Source organism: Papio anubis, chromosome 2 (assembly GCF_008728515.1).
Source record: "Papio anubis isolate 15944 chromosome 2, Panubis1.0, whole genome shotgun sequence".
In the NCBI taxonomy this organism is placed as follows: Eukaryota; Metazoa; Chordata; class Mammalia; order Primates; family Cercopithecidae; genus Papio; species Papio anubis.
The window spans coordinates 31,232,283-31,257,872 of record NC_044977.1 but is presented as its reverse complement, the minus strand read 5'-3'; the positions used below and the strand labels follow the sequence as shown (position 1 = coordinate 31,257,872).

Below are 25,590 nucleotides of genomic sequence, written 5' to 3'. Positions count from 1 at the left end.
TTTTTATCAAGGAAGAAACTGGGGCACAGAGAGATGAAACGGGGTATGCTCAAAGTCACACCTCCAGGCCTGGTGCAGTGGCTCACATCCCTAATCCCAGCACTTTGGGAGGCCGAGGCGGACAGAGCACGAGGTCAAGAGAACCAGACCATCCTGGCCAACATGGCGAAACCCCGTCTCTACTAAAAATACAAAAATTAGCTGGGCGTGGTGGCACATGCCTGTAGCCCCAGCTATTTGGGAGGCTGAGGCAGGAGAATCGCTTGAACCTGGGAGGCGGAGGTTGCAGTGAGCCAAGATCATGCCACTGCACTCCAGCCTGGCAACTGAGCGAGACTCCATCTCAAAAAACAAAAAACAAAACAAAACAAAAAAGGTCACACCTCCAGTAAAAGAATGAATTCAGTTACCGAGAGTTTGTGTCTTTCTATAACCCTCATAACTGTCACAGTAAAACTCCAGCCAAGGAAGACAAAGAGACCTTTGGAGACCAAAAAGAACTTTATTTAATTTGGGCATCCAGGCCCACAGCAGACTCATGCCCAAAATGGCTGCTGACTCTGACAGAGAAAGCAGGCTTGTTTATATGTCATTTGAGGTGGGAAAACAAGGCAGGATACAGGTTTCAGGCAAAGACAGTAAATTATTTAACTCGTGACAATTCTGAGCAAACTTACGATTTAGCTATCTTGACCAGTCAACCTTAAAGCTGGACAGAGGTGGGGTGAGGTAAAACAGGAGTTACAGAAACATAGAGGGGGGTCTGGAGGCAGGCAATAAGCTTGGAAGGTTGAGCTAAGCTCGCAGCTGCAACTTGTTAGCAATGCTGGGAGGGGCTACTTAAATTTCTTAGCCTATGTATAACTTCTAAGTAACCTATACTTAATGTTAACTATTACCTATGTTATGTTTATTATTTTAAACTTTATTATTACTTATTTTATTTTATTTTCCTTCCACATAACCCCCAAACTGCCTCCCAAATTCAGTTGATTAGAGTAAGAAATTTCACTTTCAATATATAAGGATTGAAAGGACCTCATCTAACCTTAGGTAGAGGCTCCACTTAGTATCACCTCTAATTGATGGTCTGAAATACTAGACATAAGTAGAGTCTCTTTCCCATCAGCAGTCTGACCAAGTGATACAGGACATTTAAAATGTGGTAAGCATTGAGACTGTGACATGCCTTCAATAGTGTTGGCCTCAGTTTTAGAATTAACATGGAATCCTGCTACAGAAATGATATATATTATTGTGACAAGTACCACTGAAGCTCACAAAAGGAAAAGATAAAAAGACGACAAGCAACTGAGAAGAAACAAGGCTCTTAAAAGTAAAAAGTACTTGACAAATGGGAATTATCATACTTCTGTGGATGCAAAAGTTTGGTAGGCAGAGGTTAGTACAGTTTAATGTAACTTCTTGTGAGCTGTCCTTTGCCTGAAAATATGGCTCTGATCCTATCTACAGCATTATATTCCAAATCTCCTTTGATTTAGAGATTCTCCTTAATATTTTCATAGCTATATCTGAAAAGCACAGTTAATTCTTCAGACACTCAGGCTTACGATAATACTCTCATACTGCGGAATACAGAACTAATCTTCCTTCTATTTTTAAATAGGCCCATTAGGCTCTTGTTCCTACTGTCATAAGGATTCCACTTTGTCTCCCAGGTTCCTACCTACACATGCCTCATTAAAATTCAACGTGCATTCAACTCCCAAAGACCTTAGTATTTGGAGGAGAAATACTTGTTATATCCAAAAGAAAAAGAGTACTTGAGAGAGAAAAAAGTGAAGCAAGGATCTCTGAGCGTTGACGGCTTTGTGATTTTTAATTTTTCCGCAGTTGTTTTGACTACCATTTGGAAAGCATTTCATTTCCAAGAAACACAATTTCCCAATTACTCCAGAGATCCTGTTAGAAAGGAAATGGGTGAAAACGCCTCAGAGCAGTGGCACAAACGACCCATTCCCTTCTTATTTTTAGTGTGCATTAGTAATCATTTCTAGATTCTAGCATCTCTCCTATACCTGCCACTGAAATACGTAACTGAAACCTGTAGTAATGATTTGTCCTTTGGTGATCAATTTCAGCAGCAGTCACAAGGCATTTTAAATGAACAGAGGCCCCATCCGCCCCTAAAGAGGCCCATCCGACAAGAAGGGACAACTGGAAGTCTTACCCTTGACGAAATGTATCTGGATGATGTAATAGACAGCACAGTATTTCCATTTTTTCTCCATTGTCTTCTGAACACCTTACACCAGCATTTCCGTAATGATCACTAAGTCAATTGATGTTTTCAAGCAAACCCCAGCCACCCACTTCGTGCTAAAAAAACCCAGATCTACCACACACGCCTGGGTCTGTTTATCACTTGGCAAGCCCCCAGGAAATGAAACGTAGACAGGAAAGTAATGTGGTTCAGGACTGAGTATAACCTTCAAGAGAACAAGGTTGAAATTGTTCTCTGAAATCTGTATATCACCTTCTTTAAAAGACTTTTCAGTATCCAAAGAGTCTCTTATTCAGGATCTCTGTGTCAGTCAAGCAGCGTCTAAAATCTAAACAAAGGATATCACGCAGAGCAGTTGGCAATGTGCGTTTTATACATTTCTTTTCAAGAGCACAAAGTCATTTAACAAATGTGAGCTTGGTGTCTTTCATAATAGTTTTTCTGTTCAATCTTAAGACATGTTTTCTTTCCAGAATTGCCCTGGGGTGAAAGAACAAAGAATTAACACATTTAATTTTAATAAAATCTGAAAAGTAACAGGGAATAGTGTCAGCTATCAAACCAACTGTTATTGTCTCTCCTCTTGCAGGGAAACGCACATTTCCTGGGAGTGGAGGAGTGAGGGCTACTTTTCTACCCTTCGTCTGGGAAGGTTGGAAGTCAGATAGGGAGGTCTCCCACCGGGTTGGCTGGAGGCCATTTTTGCTCACCACGGAAGAGCTTATCCATGCCTAAGTCAAAGCAAGGCAGTAACAATCAGAATCCAAAGGCAGAGAATTCCCACCTCAGTGAGCTATTAGGCTTATAACATCTGCCTAGTTACTTCTATTTACAGAGAACCGCAAACAAGTTTCAGGAAAGTGACCCCTTGGTAAAAATGTCTGGTTATTCGTAGAAGAACATGATGACTATTCCCTGTTATGATTCTCTGATTGATTTAATTGTATTAGTTTTTCAGCCTGAGATAAAATAGGCTGTCATCACCCTCCAACATTAAGAAAACAAGCATTAGGCTGAAGACTACCGTAAGTTTGATGGACACAGAATAACTACAAATAAACATGTGTGTCTTCATACATACCGTATGCATGATTAAAATATACTGTGACCCTAACCTCATTACTAGGATATAGGTACCACCTAGCAAGACCAAAGACAAATGAAAAGGCCAATTGCAATCCTGAGATGGGAATTCTTTTCAGGTGAGGTGCAGATAATTTTGGTCAGGTTGTTATCATCTATACACCAATCTCTCCATGCAAGGACTTGTGGGGAATATGGACGATGCTAAGACACAAGGAAATGCTTTTGCCATTCAGGAGATTAAATTTAGATGGGAGAAGAGAGATTGTCATGTAAATAAATAACAGCAACCATCTTCCTGGATGTCCAGACCACCCCCTATACCACCACCGCAAATACTTGCCATGGTAATTGCCATACTTATTCAGTATTCCTCAGCTAATGATTTCTTGCAGAATTTAGAAGAGGTAGTTACTGCTTTCCTAGTCCAGTGCTCCCCAAACCTTTATTATCGCCCCTTCCCAACTTCCCATGAGTTTCAGGTCACTGGGGATATTGGGTCAGGTGGTGCTGACAGTGATTTTCCAGGGAAGGCTGGGGAACTCAAAGTCCTTGATAGAGGGGCAGGAAGAGACATAACTGCTCTGGGTAGCTACATCTCTTCCCATTGCCCCTGGAAATTCTGGTAAATCAAAATTATGAAGCATAGCAGCAGAAACAGTCCTGGAGATGCACTACGAAGATCCTGATTTGCACGTTGGCATCCCTATTAAATCGGGACACATTACAAGCCCAGAGAAGGGATTCTATGATCTCGTTCCATTTTTCATATTAAGAGGAATTTACCTAATAGAAACCAATGCAAATCTACATTTATCGAATTCTCTAAGAACAATACCCTCTTTGGGGTATTTAGACTTCTCCTATCTATTATTGTATTAAAGTGAAGTAATTGTTCCAAAAAAGTCTGTAAACTCAGAAACACGGAAATGGTTGTTTATTTTCCAGTGCTACAGACTTACTTTCAGCAGAATTCTTGCCTCTCATTGGGGCTGGGCTACCTGAGCCATGCATTTAGTGGCTATATGACAAATCTGTCCTCTGGGTATTGTTCAGGGCTTAGTTCATGATTCTTATATCTAGAAAATTCTATGGCCTGAAGCCATCAGATTTAGCTAATTTTGCTTTGGGACCCAACCAGGTTCTGAGAGTATAACAATTTCAGATGCGTGGCCACAGAATATTAACTGAATGCTTTCACATCGGGTGTCCTGTAGCTGCAAGACCCAGGCGACAGCCCCTCCATGGCTCTTTGCATGCAGCAGGTGGCAGCAACACTCCGCCGACTGGCACGGCTATCCCAGGTGATGGGAATTGCCCCCACCGCCTTTCAATCCTGGTAATATTTTCTAAAGGCTCTTTCAGCATGGGGATAGACAGGCATTCTATATACTTAAAAATAACTCTTCTATGGAAGTCATGTCAATCTCTTCTATTATCCTCCCTACTCACCATATCCCAATTGCACAGGGTTTCTTCTGCCTTATAGTCTGCTGCACATAAGGAGAAAACAGAAGCAAGTCAGTTTCACACACAAAAAGAAATCGTGATCTTCTTGAACTGCAGAGGCAAATTCAATTATTTACAAAGAGAAGCAGGAACACACATTATTTCTGCTAAAGGCAAGCCATGATTGTGTGTTTTGGACAAACTTTTTAAATGCTCTAGCTAAACATACTCAATGAGAAAAGGACATTTTCAGAAACAGGAAGTTGAGCAAAAGGTAAACTTACTTTTGTGGTTTTCATAATGGTTAACTCAAATATTACTTACTTATCGTTAAACACTTACTAAAAAGAAAAATGGGGAGTGTTATACTTTTGCATGTTTTCCAAAATGCTTAGAAAACATGATGGTTAAAGTTTCAGTTAATTAAAAAATACTTACTGTGTGGCACTTCTTAAGGGATTCCTGAAGAGGCATAGTTTTAGATAATTTTAAAATACCAAAGATAAAATATAACCCTCAGTCTTAAGGCAGTTACCATTTAGCTGGGAGGAAGCATCCATGTTCACTAAAAAAGTCAAGTAGCATAAAGTACATTCCAACCGAGTTGGTAGGACAGGACTTTAGCAAAGGGGGAGTTATCTCAGGGGTTGAGTGGGCCAAGAGCATCTGAAGTGTGGAATCTAAACTTGGCTTTATAGGAGTCAGACTGGTAGAAACTGCAAGGTAAGTGATTCCAGGCAGAAGAAACAGGAAGAGCCAGCACTTGATAGTGTTGAAGTTCAAGGCCATTTATTCAGTGGGCTATTCTGGTTTAGCAGAGGCTGTATTAGGGGACTTGGGGCAGCCAAAGCTGTCCAAGAGCTTTGAATTCTAGGCTACAGGGTGTGGGTTTTCTTCTCATGTCAGAGAGGCTCCCTAAAGAGATTTCAGCATATGAGTCATATATTTAAAGTGACATTTTAAAAGGATAAATTGGGTGGGCATGTGTGAAATGAATGGAAGAAAGGAGAGCAGAGAAACAGAAGACCTGTTAGGAGTTTATGTTTCTTTGGGCACTTTAGGATGAGAATGGGCTGACTGGCATGGCAAAGCATGATGAAAGCAAGGTCATTACCAACGAAGAGGCTGTAAGGTGAGATGTAGGATTGGGCATGGAATCAAAATCTCCTATAAAGTTTCATGCCTCAAAATTAGGAAAAAGGGAAAACTAAAGGAGTTGGATTCCCACTGGAAGAACCACCCTAATCGAGGAGCAGTTATTAAATGATCAATAGATTTTGGATGGATGTGAAAGATAACCTATTATGGCACAGCTGGCAGTCCTGCCTGCATCAGAGTACAGTTCTTCTGGGTTTCCTCAGCTTTCCTGAGTTTAATGAGTTAGCATGTAATGAAAAAGAGTTTCATGAGACTTTCAGCATAGCAATCTGTTTTATCACCACTATTTTCACCATGCTCAATTCCATCCATGAAAGACTAATTTTAGTTTAATACATTTTTTCAGTTACAACATCAGTATCTGCTCATTACATGAAACCATTTTAAGTGGATAAGAAAGAAAATTTAAATGGATAAGAAAGAATTCTAACTGCCCAAAGACTACCAAGACCTATATGTTGTATTTTTGTCTAGATTTCTTCATAAACACACACATATATAAAGAAAATAAATTTTTACCACATGTATGTTAAAAATTCATTTTATAGATGTACAAAAAATAATTTTAGTTAAGATATATATATATATGTAAATTTCACCTAACATTTTATTTTCAGAAATAAAATTATATAATTCAATTGGATAATTATAGTAAATAATCTTTGAGTATTTATTTTGAGTAGCAACCTGAAACAAGGAGAGAGAGAGACAGAGAGAGACAGAGGCAGAGACATTTTAATATTGCCAAAGCCCTGGCAATTTAATAACTCAGTAATCATAATGTTGACTTTTTCAGAAATACATTGAAGAAACCATTCATATTTCCAAGGTTAAGTTAGCATAGCCAGAATTAGAAGAAATATTTTAAGTTCTACATTCTACCTGGGTGGAAAACATTAAAATTTATTAAAATGTCTCTTCATAGTCAATGAAGAAAGAAAGAACACCTTGAAAAACTGAGAAGGGTTGCAATTGATTTTATAGCTTAAAAATAGATAGTGTGGAGCAAAATCACGTACTGTGGCTCTTTGATAGACTGTGACAATAATATTCTTAATCACATTGTAGTTTTACAACTATAGTTCACATAGAAATTGTCGTGTTTCTGTACTTAGTGGAAACGATAGGCTAGGTAAGGTCAGCCAAGGACTGAATTACCCCCTCTGTCCCCTGTTATTTCCCCCAATAATTTCCTTTTAAATGGAGTCCTGCATTTGAGGACAAGAGTGAAAGAAATAGGGCATGCACAAGTGCAAGAGGGGGAGGGAGACAGAGGGAGAAAGAGAGAGAGAGAAAGAGAAAGCACACTTTTGTATTTGTTGCTTTTAGTAATGGTATAGCTCAATACAACCTCAATTAAATAATATTATCAGGGAATAGGAGATTGTGATTAATAGCATTTCCTGGCAATTGAGAGCCAAACCAAATTCTTTTCTTGGAAGAGGTGGGGTTGTAACGGGGAGGAGAAGTAATTAGGATAGAAATTAGTCCTTGTTGGTGAACATCTTTTAAAAATACATTGTTTCACATTTCTGGCTCAATGAAAACCTTATCATGAATATAATTTTATTTCAAGATTGAAGATCTTACAGAGACCAGGGACGTTGTTCTGAACCACAGTCTCCAGAAAGTAACTGTAACAAACAAGAAGATAGTTGTGCATAAAAATATGCTCCTTCCTTCAGAAAAGAAGTCTAACTTTGTAAAGATTTGCCTGTTTTGTGAAAGTGTTCAAAGCAGACGCATGAGCATGCTTGCACACATAGATTTTCTATTTCCTACCAAAACCTATAGAATGTTGGAGTTGGAAGAAACTGTATTGGTCATTTAGCATAGACTGAGCCCTTTATTTTACAGATGAAGAAAATGACACCCGAAGAGGTAAAATGTCCTGCCGAAGATCAAAGGGTCTCTTATAAAAAAATCCTGTGCTAGTTACAATGAGTCTTTTACACTATTAACCAATACATTGAGCTTCATAACATATTCAATAATAAAACCAATTATTCCTCAATTTAAAATGCAAATTGTCTCTAATATTTTGACAAATAAGAAGCAATCCAAAAAGCATACATTTTTTTTTCATTCCCATGACATTCCTCTTGACAAAACTACACCTGTATGTCACAGAGGAAAAAATAAAGATTTATACATATTCAACTATACACACACACACGCACACAAAATAGATTTTTATCTCAATTTTATATATATACTATATATATAAATATATATATTTATATATAATAAAATATATATAAAAAAAAATATATATATATATATTTGAGAAGTTTTTGTTGTGTATTTGTTTGTTCTCTTGCTTGTTTTTAAATTTAATTTCCTGGAGAAATTCTGACTGACTCTGGGTGAAACCAAGCATGCTATTTTTTAATTAAAGGTATTGAATTAGCTTCATTCCGGTGTTATATAACTCAGCATCAATTTTACTTTATTTTCACTGGTCTTTAGTCATTTATTATTCCCTTTGGTTTTGCTCAGGGAAGATACTATAGGTCTCATATTTACATCTCCAAACTCTCTTTCTCTTTTGAGGCTCTCCTCTATCTCCAATATACATGACTGTGACTTAATGGGGAAGCTTCTCTAATTACCCAGCACCTAGTGAGGAAGGCCACATTTACAGGGGTGCTAGAGGAGGATGGAGACAAATAAACTGTAGAAAATACTCTGTGTGGAGGTTTCTTTTAAGCAAGCTGAAGATCCTCAAAGCTCATTTTTTCTAAAAGTATGCCTTATTGCTTCAGAGAAAGTTAGAATCTACTTGGCATTAAGAGTATTTTATCAGTTTCACACTTTAGCCATGTAGAGCCATGGAACCTCAGGAGAATCAACTCCCTTATTTTATAAATCAGGATACTGGTGCCCAATGGTGGGAAATGCAGTCTGAATTCATAGTTATGTGTATTTAAAATATTGAAGTGTTTGGCTTTATCTTGACCTTTTTTTTCATAAAGAAATGAACATTAATCAGATCATGAGTGTTACTACTTACATAATGGTGAGTAAAAGTCCACAGAATGAGGTAGAAATTTGGGTGTTGGCAGTTAACTAGGCTCACTCTCTTGCAGAGTGATTCACAGCACACATAATTCAGATGTATCACTTGGTAAAATAAAATATCAAAGAACAATGTGTCAGGGACCCTCGCTGTAAATGTCCAAGTTCCCCTTTTCTTATGTCTCTAGGGCATACGCATGCTTGACCAGAGCTAATGGCCCTAAAGGCCCCATGAGCCCCTGGCTACTTCTCTCTCCTTCACCCCATGCCCTCCACTTATCACAACCCTCCTACTCTTTCCTTTCTGTCCTTCAAGCTCTCTGTGCCTATCCAACCCCAGGGCCTTTGCATTTGCTCTGCTTGGAATACTCTTCCATAGGCTACATACATGAATGTTTTCTCTCGTTCTGTGGTTGTTCAAATGTCCTCACCACAAAGAGGCCTTTCCTGAATTTCATGGCTATCTAAAGGAGCCCTGCCATGGGTCTCTGTCACAGCAGCAGCTGTATTTTTTCCACAGGGCTTATTCTCATGAGACGTTAAGTTGCTTACTATTATTATTATTATTATTATTATTTTGGTATATTGGCACTTTCCACTAGACTGTAAGCCTGGGAAGGACAGGAGCTTTATGTATTAGTCACTTCTTGACTCACCAAACATTCTCGCAACGCACCATTAAAGATGGGAAAAGATCAAAGTGGTTTTCCTACTCCCTTGCACAGTCAGTCAGCACTTCACTTCTGACACCAGCTGTCTGGGGGTTTTCCTCCACACACCAAGCAGTTTTTCAATTTTCTAGCCGACACCAACTGGATGTCCTATAATTTTATTCAGACGCATATCTACCTAGATATAGTGTCACTCTCACAGATTGAGGACTTAGTCCCAAAAGACTGTCCCTCACTGCAGATGTCAGTTACAAGTCCCAGCTTGTGACCTGTGCTCTTGATGACTGGCTTTAGTTCAGGGTTTCCATGATCCCCTTCTCAGGTTCATCTAATTTGCTAGGGTGACTCACAGAACTCAGTGAAACAGTTCACTTATGTTTACCCATGTAAATAATGTTATAAAGGATGCAGATGAGCAGCCAGATGGAAAAGATGCATAAGGCAAGGTATGTGGAAGGGTGCAGGGCTTCTGCGCCCTCTCCAGGTGCTCTGCTCTCCCAGCACCTTCACCTGTTCGTCAATATGGAAGCTCCCCAAGCCCAGTCCTTTTGCTTTTAATGGAGGCTTTATTACAATCATAGGCATGATTGATTAAATTATTGGCCATTGGTGACCAACTCAACCTCAACCTTCAGGCCCCCTCCCCTCCTCAGAGGTCAGGGTGTGGGGCTGAAAGTTTCAACTTTCTAATCACATGGTTGGTTCCCCGGTAACCAGCCTCCCATCCTGAGGCTATCCTAGAGTCCCCAGTCATCAGTCATCTTGCTGCATACACAAAGACATCTATCACTTAAGAGGCTTCAAGAGTTTCAGGGGTTGTGTGCCAGGAACCGGGGGCAGAGACCAAATACATAATCATTACATCACACTATCACACAAACCTTTTCAATCCAGCTGTCATGGGTCCAACAGGCTGCTCAAATGTAAGCCCGAAAGCACCTCTCCTCAGCTGACCTAAATATCTCTTACTTTCTGACTTGGTCATCTCTGGCCCCTCAGTGAGGGGAGGGGGATAGGTGGGGGTGGAGGCCTCATTCCACTCATCCGTGCATACACATGTGTGACTTTGGAAGTGCAGGGAGTCAACACCTCATGGGGCAACCTTTGACCAATGGGGAACAGGAGCTTGTGTTGCTCAGGTGAAAGATTCTAAGGTGCATTCTATACAGATCCTAAGAAAGTGCCCAGAGGGACCCAGACAACAGTGGATCATACTGTAAGCTGCTTGATATTGCACCCTTGCATTGACTTTCCCTCTTTCCCTGTTTCATTCTTTTTTACCTCCACTCCTCTTCCATGGGATTACATCCCAAAGTAACTGTAGGCAGGCCCTTGTCTCAGGCTGTGCTTTTGTGGAGAATGCATGCTAAGGCTGTCTGATCACTCCACTGCTCTATTCTTAGCCCCCAGAATGGTATTGAGCACATAATAGATACTATATGAATATTTTTTGCTGAAACTCTCTTGAGTAAGTAAATCCATTTCCCATCAATAGAAACAATACAGCATACTCATTTCACAAGGTCCACAAAATTGAAATAAACTAGTCAGAGTTCTAAAAACAGATACATTCTTAATTCTGCTGAGTGTCTCAACAAATACTGAGCTCCACTTAAATGTCAGGCACTAGGATTGATCTGTACGGGAGACAAAGATAAATAATCTCTCTTCTTCCATGATATTATCTCAGCGTTATCAAGAAGAGGGGTGCCTACAGTAGCTATGAGCAGTTCAAGGAGCCCATTAGATCTGCCAGCAATTATTACCTGTAGGTCTCCTGTGGAGTATGTAAGATGAAGGAAATTAGCAGCACATAAAAAAGCAGACAATATTTGCCCTGCCAGAGAGAATATAAATCTTAAGACATTTTATGACTGGCTTTCCAAGTGCTCAAATCAACTGTAGAAAATAGAGAAATTCTTGTTACCTAAGGGATGGAATTCAATAGCAGTACTTAAGATAGATAAAAATAAGGATGACAAATTTATCTCTACCAATGACAAGATTCTTTCTTTTTGAAAGCCAGAGGGTTAAAGGATCTAAAGCTATAACTATGGGAAAATAAGTATTATAAAATCCAAGTCTCTTACATATAGGCACATAATATTACAAAATCTCAGAAAAGCTGCAATACAACTTTTGCTGTCACTAGTGGCTTAGCATTGACTGAAGTCATTGCTCCCTGCGAGCTAAATTACCCCAGAGTTGACAAGCCAGTCTAGTCTCAGTGGAAAACAGAAGGCACACTCAAAAGTGATAATTGAATAGAGTTTAGTATAGGGGCTATTTATAAAGATGTAGTAGGGCTTAGGGGAGACCAGGGCAGCGTAGTTCTTAGGGATTAGCAACATTGGGAAGTCACTTTCTTTCCTATGACTGAAGGGAAATGAGAGACAGCCACCAGTGAGGGTAGCTAAAGGGAGAGAGCCTCCCAACAGGAACTGTGGCCTTCAGCATGGATGTGTAGCCAAACCTTGGCAACCGCTCCAGTGGAAACCTAGGGATATAAGTATCTCAATGCCACTCTCCCTCCTACTGAGAGTTTTAAGAATACAAATTTTATGTAGCGATTAAATGGTATAAGATGTTGTATTAGTTTTCTAGGACTGCTGTCGCAAAGTGCCACAAGCTTGGTGGCTTAAAATAAAATAAATTCAGTTTCTCACAATTATGAAGACTAGGTCCAAAATCAAGGTGTTAGCAGAGCTATGCTTCTTCCAAAGGCTCTAGGGGACAAATTGTTCCTTGGCTTTTCCAGCTTCTGGGGCTGTGAGCTTCATTCCAGTTATTTCAGTCTTCTCATGGACTTCTCCTCCTTTCCCTGTGTCATCTCCTCTTCTGTTTCTTATAAGGACATTAGTCATTGGATTTAAGGCCCACCCCATTGATTCAGGAGGATCTCTTCTTGAGATCCTTAATTTAATTACATCTGCAAAAATCCTTTTTCCAAATTAGATCATATTTACAGGTGCCTTTTGCATATATCTTGGGTCACCATTTGGCCCACTAAAGATATAATGAAGTAAAATATTTTCAGAAAATTAAGCATGCTATCAACACTGAGAAAACTGGAGGTATGTAGTGGATACTGTGGTGCACTGTCCCACTTCCCCATTCAGGACTGAAGCACTAATTTTTTCTGCTGCTGGGAGTGTTGCCTGCTGATGGCTCATAGCTGTATCACTCTCCAAGAATTTCCTTAATCTAAAGAAAGTTGCCTCTCTAAGTTTTTGCTTTCTCCCTGGGAACAGCACACAGGTAGTGAGTGGGTAATGAAGGAGGATGCACAGAGGTCTGGCTTTGTGCCTCAATTCTCGATAACTCTGAAGGGACATTCCTGTTCTAGAGCTCTCTTGTGGGAAGGGCTGAGGCTTCTGTTGCAACTTTATTGGAAGGCAACTTCTCCTTCTATCCCCTCTTGCTTCCCTCATTCCCTTGTAGGTGTTGTTCTCAAGACCACTTCTCGATAAAGCTTTTGTAGGCAAATTTCACCACAGTGTCTGTTTTCCAGGGGCCTTGATTTAAGACATGCTCCCACATGAGATGAACCATCAATAATCTAAGTAGCTCAGAAGGAGGCTTTTTGGAGAACCATCCTCCCAATGCGTAAACAAAATAAGTTTTATTCTCTATTGTGGGCTCTGTCTCACTATCGCCCCTGTGATAAGAAACATGAGGTAAGAAGTTAAACACAAAAACTAGAAGGATGAAAACCTTTTCAAAATAGAAGTAATATTTTTCAAGAATTGGACAGAAGGCTAAGTGGATGGTTAGTGGGTATTGAGAAATTAAACCGAGATCTTATTGTGTCATAAAAGATTTGAGAATGTATTTTTAAACAGAAAATGAAAGTCAAAAGTCATGGATATTGAGAAAAGAAATTAAGAAAAAAATATCTAAATGTGGCTAAAGAAAAAGGAACATGGACTAAAAGTAAAAAAATAATGAATCCATAGCAATCTTGGGATTGCACAAGTTTCCCACAGTGTCAAATCCTCTCTTTTGACAGTGGAGACAAGCAGTGTGGAGTCTTCCTCCTCAGTGATTTGCACCAACAACAGCCAACTTTTCAAAAGGAGTGGTTTCTCAGTGACCTCTAAGCAGCAGAGACTAAGCAGCATCCAGCCTGGCCTCCAGACACTTCCTGTCTGTACTCCCAGTAGAAGTCATTCGTAGAAAGGCATCAAAAGCCTCTCCACTGTGGCTTGTTTTGCCGTGTCAGAATCCAAAATCATTTTTGAAAATCAAACTTAAAACTTTAAAGATATATATATAAAAAAAACCTGTGCTAATTTGGGCTGTTCAGCACAGAGAAAATCTTGTACAGAACATGGATCCATGGCATATCAGATATGCTTTGGTTCTTGGCTCTGTCATTTTCTAACTGTGGCCTTACACAAGATGCTATATCAGGAGAACCTGCCTGCAATATTTCAACGTAGGTTCTTTCTATTTTCCGTAAGTGTTGACTGGCTGAGAAACAAAGGCAAAGAGAGGAATTTTACAGCTGGGCTGCTGGGGGTGACATCACATATCGGTAGGACTGTGATGCCCACCCAAGCCTCAAAACCAGCAGGTTTTTATTAAGGATTTCAAAAGAGGAGGGGACGTACAAACAGGGAGTAGGTCACAAAGAACACATGCTTCAGAGGGCAAAAAAGTGGAACAAAGATCACATGCTTCTGAGGAAACAGGACAAAGGGCTAAAGGCAGAACTTCTGATAAGGGTCTATGTTCAGTGGTGCACGTATTGTCTTGATAAACATCTTAACAGAAAACAGGGTTCGAGAGCACAGAATCAGTCTGACCAAAAATTTACCAGAATGGAGTTTCCCAATCCTAGTAAGCCTGAGGGTACTGCAGGAGACCAGGGCGTATCTCAGTCCTTATCTCAACTGCATAGGACAGACATTCCCAGAGCAGCTGTTTATAGACCTCCCTCCAGGAAGGAATTCCTTTCCCAGGGTATTCATAGCAATATTCCTCACTAGGAAAAGAATTTAGCGATATCTTCCCTACTTGCACGTCTGTTTATAGGCTCTCTGCAAGAAGAAAAATACGGCTTTTTTTGCCCCACCCTGCAGGCAGTCAGACCTTATGACTATCTTCCCTTGTTCTCTAAAAATTGCTGTTATTCTGTTCTTTTTCAAAGTGTACTTATTTCATAGTGTTCAAGCATACATGTTTTACCATCAATTTGTACAGTTAACACAATTATCATAGTGGTCCTGAGGTTATGTACATCCTCAGCTTATGAAGATAACAGGGTTAAAAGATTAAATTATAATTAGATTATAAAGTATTATTTGGGAACTGATAATTGTCCATGAAATTTTCACAATTTATGTTCCTTTGCCATGGCTCCAGCCAGTCCCTCCGTTTGGGGGCCCTGACTTCCCACAACAATGCTAAATCTCTCTAAGCTTCTGTGTTCTAGCATCTCTTAAATGGGTTTGTATGAAGACTGATGACATGTAAAGTGCCTGGCATCCAAGTAAGCCAGGGGCAAAACAAGCTATTCTTAGCATAAAATGCATAGTTCTTTTTGTTTTTCTAATGATAACAACAACTTTTGACCAAAACGTTATTTTACATGAATTGCCTAATTCTTTCCTTGATGAAAACAAATGCGAATTTATTTTTCTTTCCCTGTGTCAACTGTACAGATTCAAAAGAGCTGAAGAAGAGTGATCTATATTCTGGTTAGTGCCATCCACCATTAACCAAAGTTCCCAGCTCTGCTTTGGATCCTTAAGACAGAGAGTGATATATGGAGCAAAAGGTCGTCAAAGAGAGTGATTTTCAGGCAAGGATTTGAGCTCATATTATGAACAATTTAGAAACTCACCTTTTGCCCTAAGGAAGAAGTTGGGGAAATGGCAAAAGTGGCAGAACACTGCAATGTCATCTTTCTAAGCAATGTTATGTATAGGGTACGATTAGGAGCTTAGAATTTGGGTGGAAACAAACTTTAGCTTAGTATCTAGGATTTACCCGGCTTTTAGTTGAATGATCTTGGTCAAGTAACTTAAATTCTTTCAGCTTAATTTCCTTACATATAAAATTATGGTAATGACAACGCCTTCCTTCAAGACTGCTGTGAAAATTCAAAGGGATTACATATGTGGAAGTTTCTGGTGTAGCATCTGGCCCATAGTACAGCTAACAAAGTCACAATAATGCTAAGAAAAGTAAGAAGCAAGAGAGAGGAGTCAAGGGAAGGAAGGCAGTTTCTACATATAGCTCTCCTCTAACTCAGTGATGTTGGGTAGATAGGTCATTTAACTTTTCTGGGCTTGCATTTCCTCATTAGTAAAATGGTAAACTGCTAAAGATTACATAAATGAAAATGGTCTTCTAGTTCATTGATTCAAGACGAGTTTAGTAGTCATCACCAAATGACTTGGCCTGACATTAAGTTATAAAATATAAGATTTCCATGAACTATATAGAAAATGATAGGCCATGCAAAACAGAAAATTACAATAAATTATATGAGTAAATATCTTAGTTTTGGCAGATGTAGCCTATAATCCCTTAATGCATTTTTTCTCCCTGAACTAAGGAGGCCTTTTCAATGATCCTTAAAAAATCAATGCTGCAGTAAATTAATCACAGCCTGCTGCTGTGATTGGATTAATGGGAAGATCTTGCTAGGGCTTACATAAAAGCCTAAAGTAAATAGCTACCCAATACACAGATCTACTGGTTTGGGCACAGAAATGCTATAAAAATATTAATAAATCCATCTGCTTAAAAAAACAAAAACTCTTGCTAAACAAGAAGAAGCTGAAACTTCAGATTCTCTGTCCTTTTGCCCCCTTATCAATTTTGTTCAAATCAAATTTAAGTTTTATTAAAAGCATAGATCCCATGGAAGTCATAGGAAAGTTAGCATCTGCCTCAGTTGCTTCCTGGAGTGATAATGACTTTAGACTCTTTAACATACATCAAATAAATGTCTAAATTTTCATCAAATTCATTGTGAATTTAAATTAGCCACAGAACATTCAACATTGTAATCTTTTAAGCTAAGCTTGAGAAAGTCTCTTACGCTTCCACTGTAATAGAAGGAAAGGTACAGCTAAGAAACTGAGTCCCCACTAATTTGTAAGATTCTAGATGTTTGGCATAAAAGTTCAGGGAATGATGAGTCAATATGCACTCAGAGGTTGCCATAATGCTCTGATTTATCATGTTTTACTTTCCTCACAAAGCAGGTGACAAAATGGGAATAAAGCCAGATGAATCTATTCTTATTAGATTGGGCCCATAATCTCATACTCGGTTTAGATACTGGATTTCCTGCCAGCTCCTTGTATTGTCCGCTTATTGCTTTCAAGGAAGCCAGCAATGGCCTGGGATAACAGTGTGTCTGTGGTATGAGACATCTTAAATGGATGACACAATTTCCCTGGGCTCTGCTGCCAGTGGAGTTCCCTAAGCAAGTTAGTGTTTATGTGCTGCTGATGTTTGTGGGCCAGACGGGAATGATCTTTGCCTAGAATAATGATATCATCAAAGAAAGTGGGAACACAAAGATAAATATTCTTACAGATGACATTTACTCAGGGACAGTATTGTCTATCTGAGTGAGGAGCTGTTTTCTTTTGGCTAAGAAAGGTTCAAAGATTCTTTCTGCACTGATTTTCCCTCTCATTTCCTCTTAGGTTGTTATGAAGTACCCTTGCCTTTGACATATCCTTTATACCCAGTTGTGGGATATTCCTCTTTCCCACATCAAATATGACACATGCTCCCCAAATCCACACGTTGTAGACTTGGTCCTTTAATAATTTTCTGACATAAACTTGACTGTATGGCTCAAGGCTCCAGTGTGACAAAACAATAAAGCACTTTTTTTTTTCCATTTAAATTATGCTTGAGCCTTGGTCTGGCTACTCTTCTTATAAATGTAAGTTTGATTATAAAAGTTATAATGTTTGCCGATAGGTTGAAAAAAACAATATTTTTCATTAACTTGAATTTCAAAGACACATCTGACATGGATGCTGAGAAAACAAAAGGCAATCAAATCAGTACGAGACCTATATATTAGTAATGCTTTGTTAAAAACTGAAGTTCCTGGGGCTAGAAGTTGTGGATGGATAGGTAGGTAGAGAGAGGTGATGGGGCACCACATCCCTTAACCAGAAGATTCCTTCATCTCCCAGTAGCTCCTTCCAGGATTGCTGGTCCCCCTGGCATTAGCATCTGACTGTCCCCTCTGTCCAGCAGTGTCTTGCAAGACAAAGGCCAGCCTCACACCTGCTGTACTGGTCTTCACTTCTCTGTCCCAGCAATGCAACCACAAATCGATTGGGTAAAGCCCACCGGGCTGGAATGGAGGTTGGCTCTTTCCTCTCCTGATACACTTTGCTCAGAAAGTGGGGCTTCTGTGGACCTTGGTCTGGCTTTCAAGGTAAGTCCAGGGCCGTGCTCTCTTGCCCCCATTCCTAACCCCGTACACACTTCTGTGGCTAGCCTTTTCCCATCTTCCTCGTAGGTGATTCCACCTTCTACTCTTGGAATCTTAACCTTTCAGCAGTTCTGTTTTCTTTCTTCTCTCATTCTTTGTCTACACTCCCAACTTCATTTATCATTAGTAAGTTAAAATATGCAGTGCCAGGGGAGTGGTGTGCACAGAGGCCAAACTTCAAGTCACAAGACAAAGAGGGAGAGGATTCTTTGGAGGGGGAAAAAAAAAAAGAGGATGAAAGATAGCAAGAGGGGGAGGCAGTTAAGTATTGTTGGGATGAGACGTTTTTCATAAGATAAAATTTATTTTAGGTTGTAGGAAGAAGATAGTGAAGAGGAAGAGATCAATAATTAAAGAAACAGGAAAAAACTCACAGGGAAGTATTTGGGAGATTAAGAGAGTGAGATAGATCACTGATGGAGTACGCAGACTGAACAAGGAAGTGCTTGCTCTATAGTAGGGTGGTTATCAGAGAAATTACGGTAAAATTGGGATGTGGAGAGTAAGAAAGTTGAAGTTCTGACTTGAACCCCCAACCTTGTGTGTAAATAGAAGAGAAGATGGGTTATTTGTGAAAATCAGTGAGGAAGGAGCCCCAAGGAAAGTAGAACAGGGAATTTTGGGTCAGTGACTGGGAGGATGGTGACAGGAGGCAAAAAAAAAAAAAAAAAAAAAAAAAAAAAAAAAAAAAAAAATTTCTGAGCATAGGTGAGGGTGTGATTGAAGATGAAGGGCTGACTTTGGACTGGAATCAACAGTTCCTGGTGTTAGGGAGCAAGATAGGAGAATGCTGGATAGGAGGCTGCAGCTTGGCCAGGTGGTGATGTTAGGAGGCTGAGGGGCCTAGGTACAAAAAGTTGAGTGAAGACAATTAAATATGCTGACAATGGGGTATATTGTCAAATATACTTAATTGCTTCCCCCTCTTGCTATCTCTCATTCTCTTTTTTTTGCTCTCCAAAGAATCCTCTCCCTCTTTGCCTTCTGACTTGAAGTTCAGTCTCTGTGCATATCACTCCTCTGGCACTGCATATTTGAACTATATGGAAAAAGAGAAACTAAAAAAGTGACTGAGGAATGGTGAGAATAGGAGGTTTGGAGGGGACAAGAGAAGTAAGGAAGGAGGAGGTCAGCTTTCCCTCAATGCTTATGTATTGTTCTCTATTCTCATTAGTTTATCATTTCAGTCCAAATTTCACTAGTAGGTTAAAAGATGAGCACTTGTGTGAATAACATCCAATTTAGTAGTCAGCTGCTTCTTACCCCAACAGCGCAATTGTTGTTCCAGTCAACACCAACTTATATGGGAAAACAGACTTTTTTAGAGGGGAAATAACATGGTCTTTCTGAGTGGAGTGAGAAAAAGGGGAGTGCCTGCTGTCTGAGAGCAGTAATCTGGGAACCACAACCTTTGGACTTTAGGTTAAGGGAGTGAGGGATAGCTCTTAGAGGAAGCAGAATGCCAAAGAATAACCTGGCCTAGCCATATTTGCCATATTTTGTCTTACAGGTGTCTGATGCTGAGGTAAATAAATTATTATTATGAAATTCTGTCTGACCCCTGACCCAGGACAATGCAAGTGCTCAAATAGGAACCAAGGACTGGTGGGAGGGAAATTGCCTACTTAGACCCTGAGTTTTTTCCATCAAAGTACAAATGGTGCCAGCCCTCAATTGTTTCTTTGTCTTTGGACAGCTGCCAAGTTTTGTCTCAGGAGGTCCTTATTTTCTTTCAAGAGACTAAAAATCAATCACTTAATTCTTGGTGAGGTTAAGGTGGAAGATTAGAAGGGATTAGAGTCGATTATAAACACAATCCCTTCTGCCGTGCTTCCTGGGGACCAACAAAAGCCCATCAGATGCCTCATTAAAACAATTACTCTCACAAGCCAGTGATATGGTATCTACGTTATCTATTGATTAGACCTCAGTCTACACTGAAACCAAACCAGGGAAATTAAGAGAACAAAACAGGAAATAAAATGCCTAAAGGATCACACAGATCCCAGACTGAATGGACATTGCTCACAAACAATCTCTCTCTCTCTCTCTCTCTCTCTCTGTGTGTGTGTGTGTGTGTGTGTGTGTGTGTGTGTGTGTCTGTGCTTTACTTTAGATCAAGGCTGGCAAGGACCTTTAACTTCTGGAACTGACCAATCTATATATCAATATTAGATCCACACTTTCTGAGCTAAAATAACTGAAAACAATGATGGTGATGGTGAGAGGTGAAAGGAAATTGAGTGTTAAGTAAATGACAGAAAGCTGTAGGCCAAAGAGACAATTGAGGCTAGAAAATACTGCTGGTGCCTCTTCCACACCCCATGAAAATGCTGGGCCTCCACGTTGTGATGAATAGCACATCTGCCCAAGTGGTTCCTCTACCAGAGTAGATTCTGTATGAGGCATTCCTATTACTCAAAGAATGGCTAAGTGTTCACAGATGTGTGGTTTAAATGTTTGCCAGGTACCAAGAGTGAATTGGGGCTTGACAGCCTAAAGTCCCTACTGTGTGACCTCAGAATCATTTCAAGCTGTCTCTTCATCTTTTATAAATGTTATGTGAGCCAATAACACTGACAAGTAATTCTTTTTAACATTTTAAGCCTTAGAATAATACTTCATTTTTAAAGAGTATTTCATAAAATCAGTGAATTATGGTTGAATTAATGCAGTGTCAAAATTGGTATTTTAATCACATAGAAAGGCAGAACATGTAAAGTCATGACTCTCTGTGCTACCACCATACAATATCCTAGCAAATATTTTTTAAAATTTAATAAATATGGTATTTTTTCCCTCTCTGCTGGTACAATGGGTTCTGCTATGTTTGCCTCGGGGTTTTAAATTTGGGAATTTTGCTTGCATTTACATGATTAAAGACACAGCAGGCCGGGCGCGGTGGCTCAAGCCTGTAATCCCAGCACTTTGGGAGGCCGAGACGGGCGGATCACGAGGTCAGGAGATCGAGACCATCCTGGCTAACACAGTGAAACCTCGTCTCTACTAAAAATACAAAAACTTAGCCGGGCGAGGTGGCGGGCGCCTGTAGTCCCAGCTACTCGGGAGGCTGAGGCAGGAGAATGGCGTAAACCCGGGAGGCGGAGCTTGCAGTGAGCTGAGATCCGGCCACTGCACTCCAGCCTGGGTGGCAGAGCGAGACTCCGTCTCAAAAAAAAAAAAAAAAAAAAAAAAAAAAAGACACAGCATTAATTTTGTCCTAATACTTAGTTGTGATTTATTTTTAACTTTCCTCTTTAAGAAATAAAAGTTAGTAAGAGCAGAAAGGGGACAGGGACATTCATTTGGTAACTTAGTCAGAGACTGAGTTGCTAATGTAAGCCTTATGAAGGCCCCTGAAGGCAAACATGAAATGCAGGGCAAATAGCAATGCTCTCACATGTGGTTACCCACAGTCATTCTCCACTGAACTGGACCAGCCAATTGATTTACAAAGGGCTTCTCCCACCTACAGGATTACAACTGAATTTTAACTGTCAAAAGCACTGGATTTAGAATAACAAAACCTGGACTTGAGCCCTAGCGCTATCATTTACTAGCTCTGTGAACTTAGGCCAGTTGTTTTACCCTTTGAGTCTGCCATCTTATCCGAAATGAGAATATTCCAGGGTCTTCTTAACTGAAACAGGAATTTTCTTGGCTTTTTAGAGGGCTTAAATGAACTCACAAAGGGAGAACCACTTAACACAATGTCTGGTGCACAGCAGACATCAAACAAATATTAGACCATTTTCTTTCATCCCATTTTAATTGATAAAGAATGGCTTTTGAAAAATTATTTCTGGGCATCACATTTCCAACTACTTATAGCTTAGGCAGAGATATCTATGCAAATCATTTTATAGTAATTTCCAAAGCATTATTAATCATACATTATCCCAGTGAAAAGAGGTCTGATCCTGAGAATCTTCTAGTCAAGTTGTCTCATTTTATGGATAAGGAAATTGACCCAGAGAGGTTCTGTGAAACACCCAAGGTCATCCAGATACATGGTGGCAGTGAGAACCAGAATCCAGTTCTTTTGCCTCACGCCCAGTGCTTCCCTCCTTTACCAAGCTGGCACTATTGCTGCTGTGCCACAGAAGTGCACAGGGCCAGGTGCCTGTGAATCTGAAGGTTCAGGGGTGCTTGCACATTTTCAGTCAGCTCACTGGTCTGAGCAAGTGGCCAAACCTGGCATGTACCCAAATCCCTATGGAAAAAGGACCACTCAATCTGATCAATAAACACATCCGGGAATTTATGGAGGAGCCGAGAACTAACTTTGAATCTAACCTAGATCTGATCTCACACACTTATCCTCATAGCTCACAGTGGTCTGATTGACTGTGTCCTAAATAGTTCTACCCAATGGTGACAAATGAGAGTCTAGACATGATGGATGGGATCAAAAATAGACGGGTGAATTCTAAGTTTAGCATACACCACTTTTTCCCATAGGCGTCTCCTCTTCAGATTGTGCTCGCAGTCGAATCTTTAAAAGCAGATAACATCATGTGGCATACTTCAGGGAGCACTCCCCAGCCCCACGGATGGACTGTATGGGATTCTGATGGAGGTCATTTGGAGCAATGGTTTCCAGAGGTCAGTCTGAAGGCTTGTGCCAGGCTGGCTGGCTGTACATCTAGGGAGTCCCTCTGGGGAGACAGCTTTAAGAGAGCTTTACCCCTCCAGATGCCTTTCCTGGAGATTCTCTCTCAGTCAGCCTGTGGTAAGGCTTGAGGATCACTATTTTTCAAAAGCTTCTCCAGTGCTTTGATATGCAGCCATTGCACTAACTCAGGATGGGAGGGGTTGGCTGAGATCTAAGGGACTGGTATAAATGACAGTGTGAGGGCTTCTAAGCCAAGAGCATCACCTCATGGCACAGATATATTATAAAAGAGGACAGTGAAGCATCGTCACCTCATTCTGCTCTACCATAAGCTACTCCTCCCTGCAGAGTCAAACTTAATTGCCCATCCACCAGAATCCAGCCTTACACTTTGAGCATACCTCCATTTACTATTTACTCTGCCAGGTGGGGGTTCCTGTCTTTCTCCTTTACTAGATGCAGGCTCCTTGAGTTGAGAATAGAGCCTGGCATATTCTTCAGTGACCCCTGTTCCTAGTGCTGCACCTGGAGCATGGTAGCAATAGCCTCCTTTCTATCAGGAAGTGGCATTATCTCTGCTTGGACTTTAAGCAAAAGCCATTGACATGTTTGGGGAGAACCTTACATCACTAAAAACCTGGAATTATTTTTCCAGGGAACTGGTAGACTCAGTCCCTGAGCTTAATTTCTGTGAGACACATCTTAACCTGATGACAAATAGTAAACACACACAGTATCACCTCAGATGAGCCATGTGGCCCCTGGGCCATCCACATGGCTTCATAACTCTCAGAGTCATTCAGCCAGTGGCTGCTAAACAAATAAAGATGCTGATCTGTGAAGCAAAATGAGGCTTAAAGCTAGTGAGTCCACAAACCTACAATAAATTAGCCCCTAAATCAACTGGGATACTTTGGGAAGCATGTAGTCTTCTGAAGCAGATTCATCTTCAGCTTCTCTGAATTAATTTGGGGATTTATAAAACTGAAATTTCAGAATGAGAAAACAACAAAAGAGTTATTTGCCACCATCCAAGAGACAATTATACTTTTTATTGAAATGAAAGACAGTGGCGGTCTCAGTTGAGCCTAAACTCTGTTCCTTCCTGACTGGGGCTCAGACAAATCTGGGCAATGCTAGCCGACTCAGGACTGGATCTACCAGAACTTTGTGGGACTAAGAGTAGTCTTGGGGAGAATTTGTCTCAGGGAAGGAAACAGACAGTCAGATTTGACTGTGAAGTGAAGCCTCAGCTTTAGGAGGCAGTGGGAATTCTTTGGACATCTTGTTGCCTCTCCTTCATATTTGTCTCCTGACCTAATCCTATGAACTTATGTCTTGGTATATAGAGAGGAGAGGAATAGGGTGAGAATATGGTAGTATACCATACATTACTACTGAAATATTTACATAAGTGTCTATAAAGCTGCACCTGGTCCAGGCTGAAATGTAAAACTTTATCTCTGAAGCATCATGTGAATAGAGAAATTTTGTTCGCAGTTATTCTAATGAAAACATGCTGTCCTCTCCAAATTCTTGGCATCCTTCCACTGCTGAAAGTCCCTCATTCTTGCTTCCTAAGAGAATTCTCTCATCTACATGGTCTTGTCCTCACCATCCTGGTCCATCATCTCCTTTCTGTGCACAGAACTTTCACAATATGCATCTGGCATGGCATAGCTTTCTACTACAGGCCTCAATCCTCCAGGAATGTGGTTCTTTTTCCTCGATTGCTTTACTCAAATTAATCCATCTACTTAGATTTTTTCCCATCATCTCTTCAGAGAGGGGAGAGGCAAAGGAGCTAAAGTTGGGGAAAAAAAGGAAGAAAAAAGCTGTGAACACCTATATGTCAAAAGTTTATCTTATCACAGCTTTCAATAAAAATTCTGTAGAGCACAGGACCCAAACAGCCCTTTTTTGATATCTCACTAAAGAGAAGAATGCAGTTTTTCACAGAGCCCCATATAGTATTGGACAGGGTTTCTTGATGGTTCCTGTGCAAAAACAGGCCCAATGTAGGTGATGGTAGCATGTATGTGATGGTAGCCAGAGTATGTGTTGGGGTGCATTGAAATGGCAGTGGCATATCATAGCAGAAGCATCTGATAGCACTCTGAAAAAAAGCAGTACCAGGGAAAGGCCACGCCCAGTGGCAGCATCAGTGCCCTGTGGATGTGAGGCAATACTCATGAAAGCAGTGGTACTGGTGAGAGAGAGAGAATCACATTGGGCTCTGCCAGTGGATATGAGGCACCTTAACATGGTCCACATACACTGGAGACTTGACAGCAGAGCCGTGGCTCTGGAGCAGAAGTATACAAACAGGGCCTATCCCCTGTGGTCAATAAAGGAACTATTTGAAGCACATGTGAGATACCCTTAAGAGCTGGAGGATTGGTGTTGGAGCTGGTGATGCTATAAAGCAAATAGCAAAAGACTGTGCTAATGTCACTGTGTTTTTCCTATTTTATGCCTTTGTAGAGAATAACACAAATCCAGGAATGAAGACATATAGCTTGGAGACTCATAGATCACTTATTACAAAAAGTTACAGTATGCAATCCAAACTGACATGCTGATATCCAAGTTTTCATAGCAAGAAGTTCCTTGTTTTAATTTAAATTATTTTTGGAAGTCCCCAGGAATCTATGATCAGAAGCCCTGTATTATGTGTGTGTCTACTCCCTGGTCAGTGTTCTCTTCCATTTAGGATCTGGAATATATGCGCCCCACATAGTCCCTGAAAGACATGCTTCTATCATTTAGATTTTGAGTGCTTGAGAATTAGATGGAATTAGTATTTGTGCTGTAACAACTATATAATCAGGAACAGATTTCTATTATTGGCCTATATCTCTTTGGCTAAAGA

General features: G+C 40.2%; 1 protein-coding gene and 1 long non-coding RNA gene across 5 annotated transcripts in view; one reads left to right on the top strand and one right to left on the bottom strand.

The window, feature by feature from the left end:
- Positions 1–2,448, bottom strand: part of CD96 (CD96 molecule) — a 108,849-nt gene extending 106,401 nt beyond the window's left edge. For all 3 annotated transcript variants that reach the window (XR_004182047.1, XM_031662999.1, XM_031663000.1), the window contains exon 1: positions 2,192–2,448. Coding sequence is in view for 2 of the 3 variants with exons in the window: in XM_031662999.1 (XP_031518859.1) it covers positions 2,192–2,252 (61 nt within the window). In the remaining variant the exon portion in view is untranslated. The remainder of the gene's footprint in view (positions 1–2,191) is intronic.
- The window catches only part of LOC103881791, an 87,557-nt gene that overhangs the window by 10,313 nt on the left and 51,654 nt on the right, over positions 1–25,590 (top strand). For both annotated transcript variants that reach the window (XR_004182049.1, XR_004182048.1), the window contains exon 2: positions 15,291–18,046. This is a non-coding gene — a long non-coding RNA (uncharacterized LOC103881791). The remainder of the gene's footprint in view (positions 1–15,290; positions 18,047–25,590) is intronic.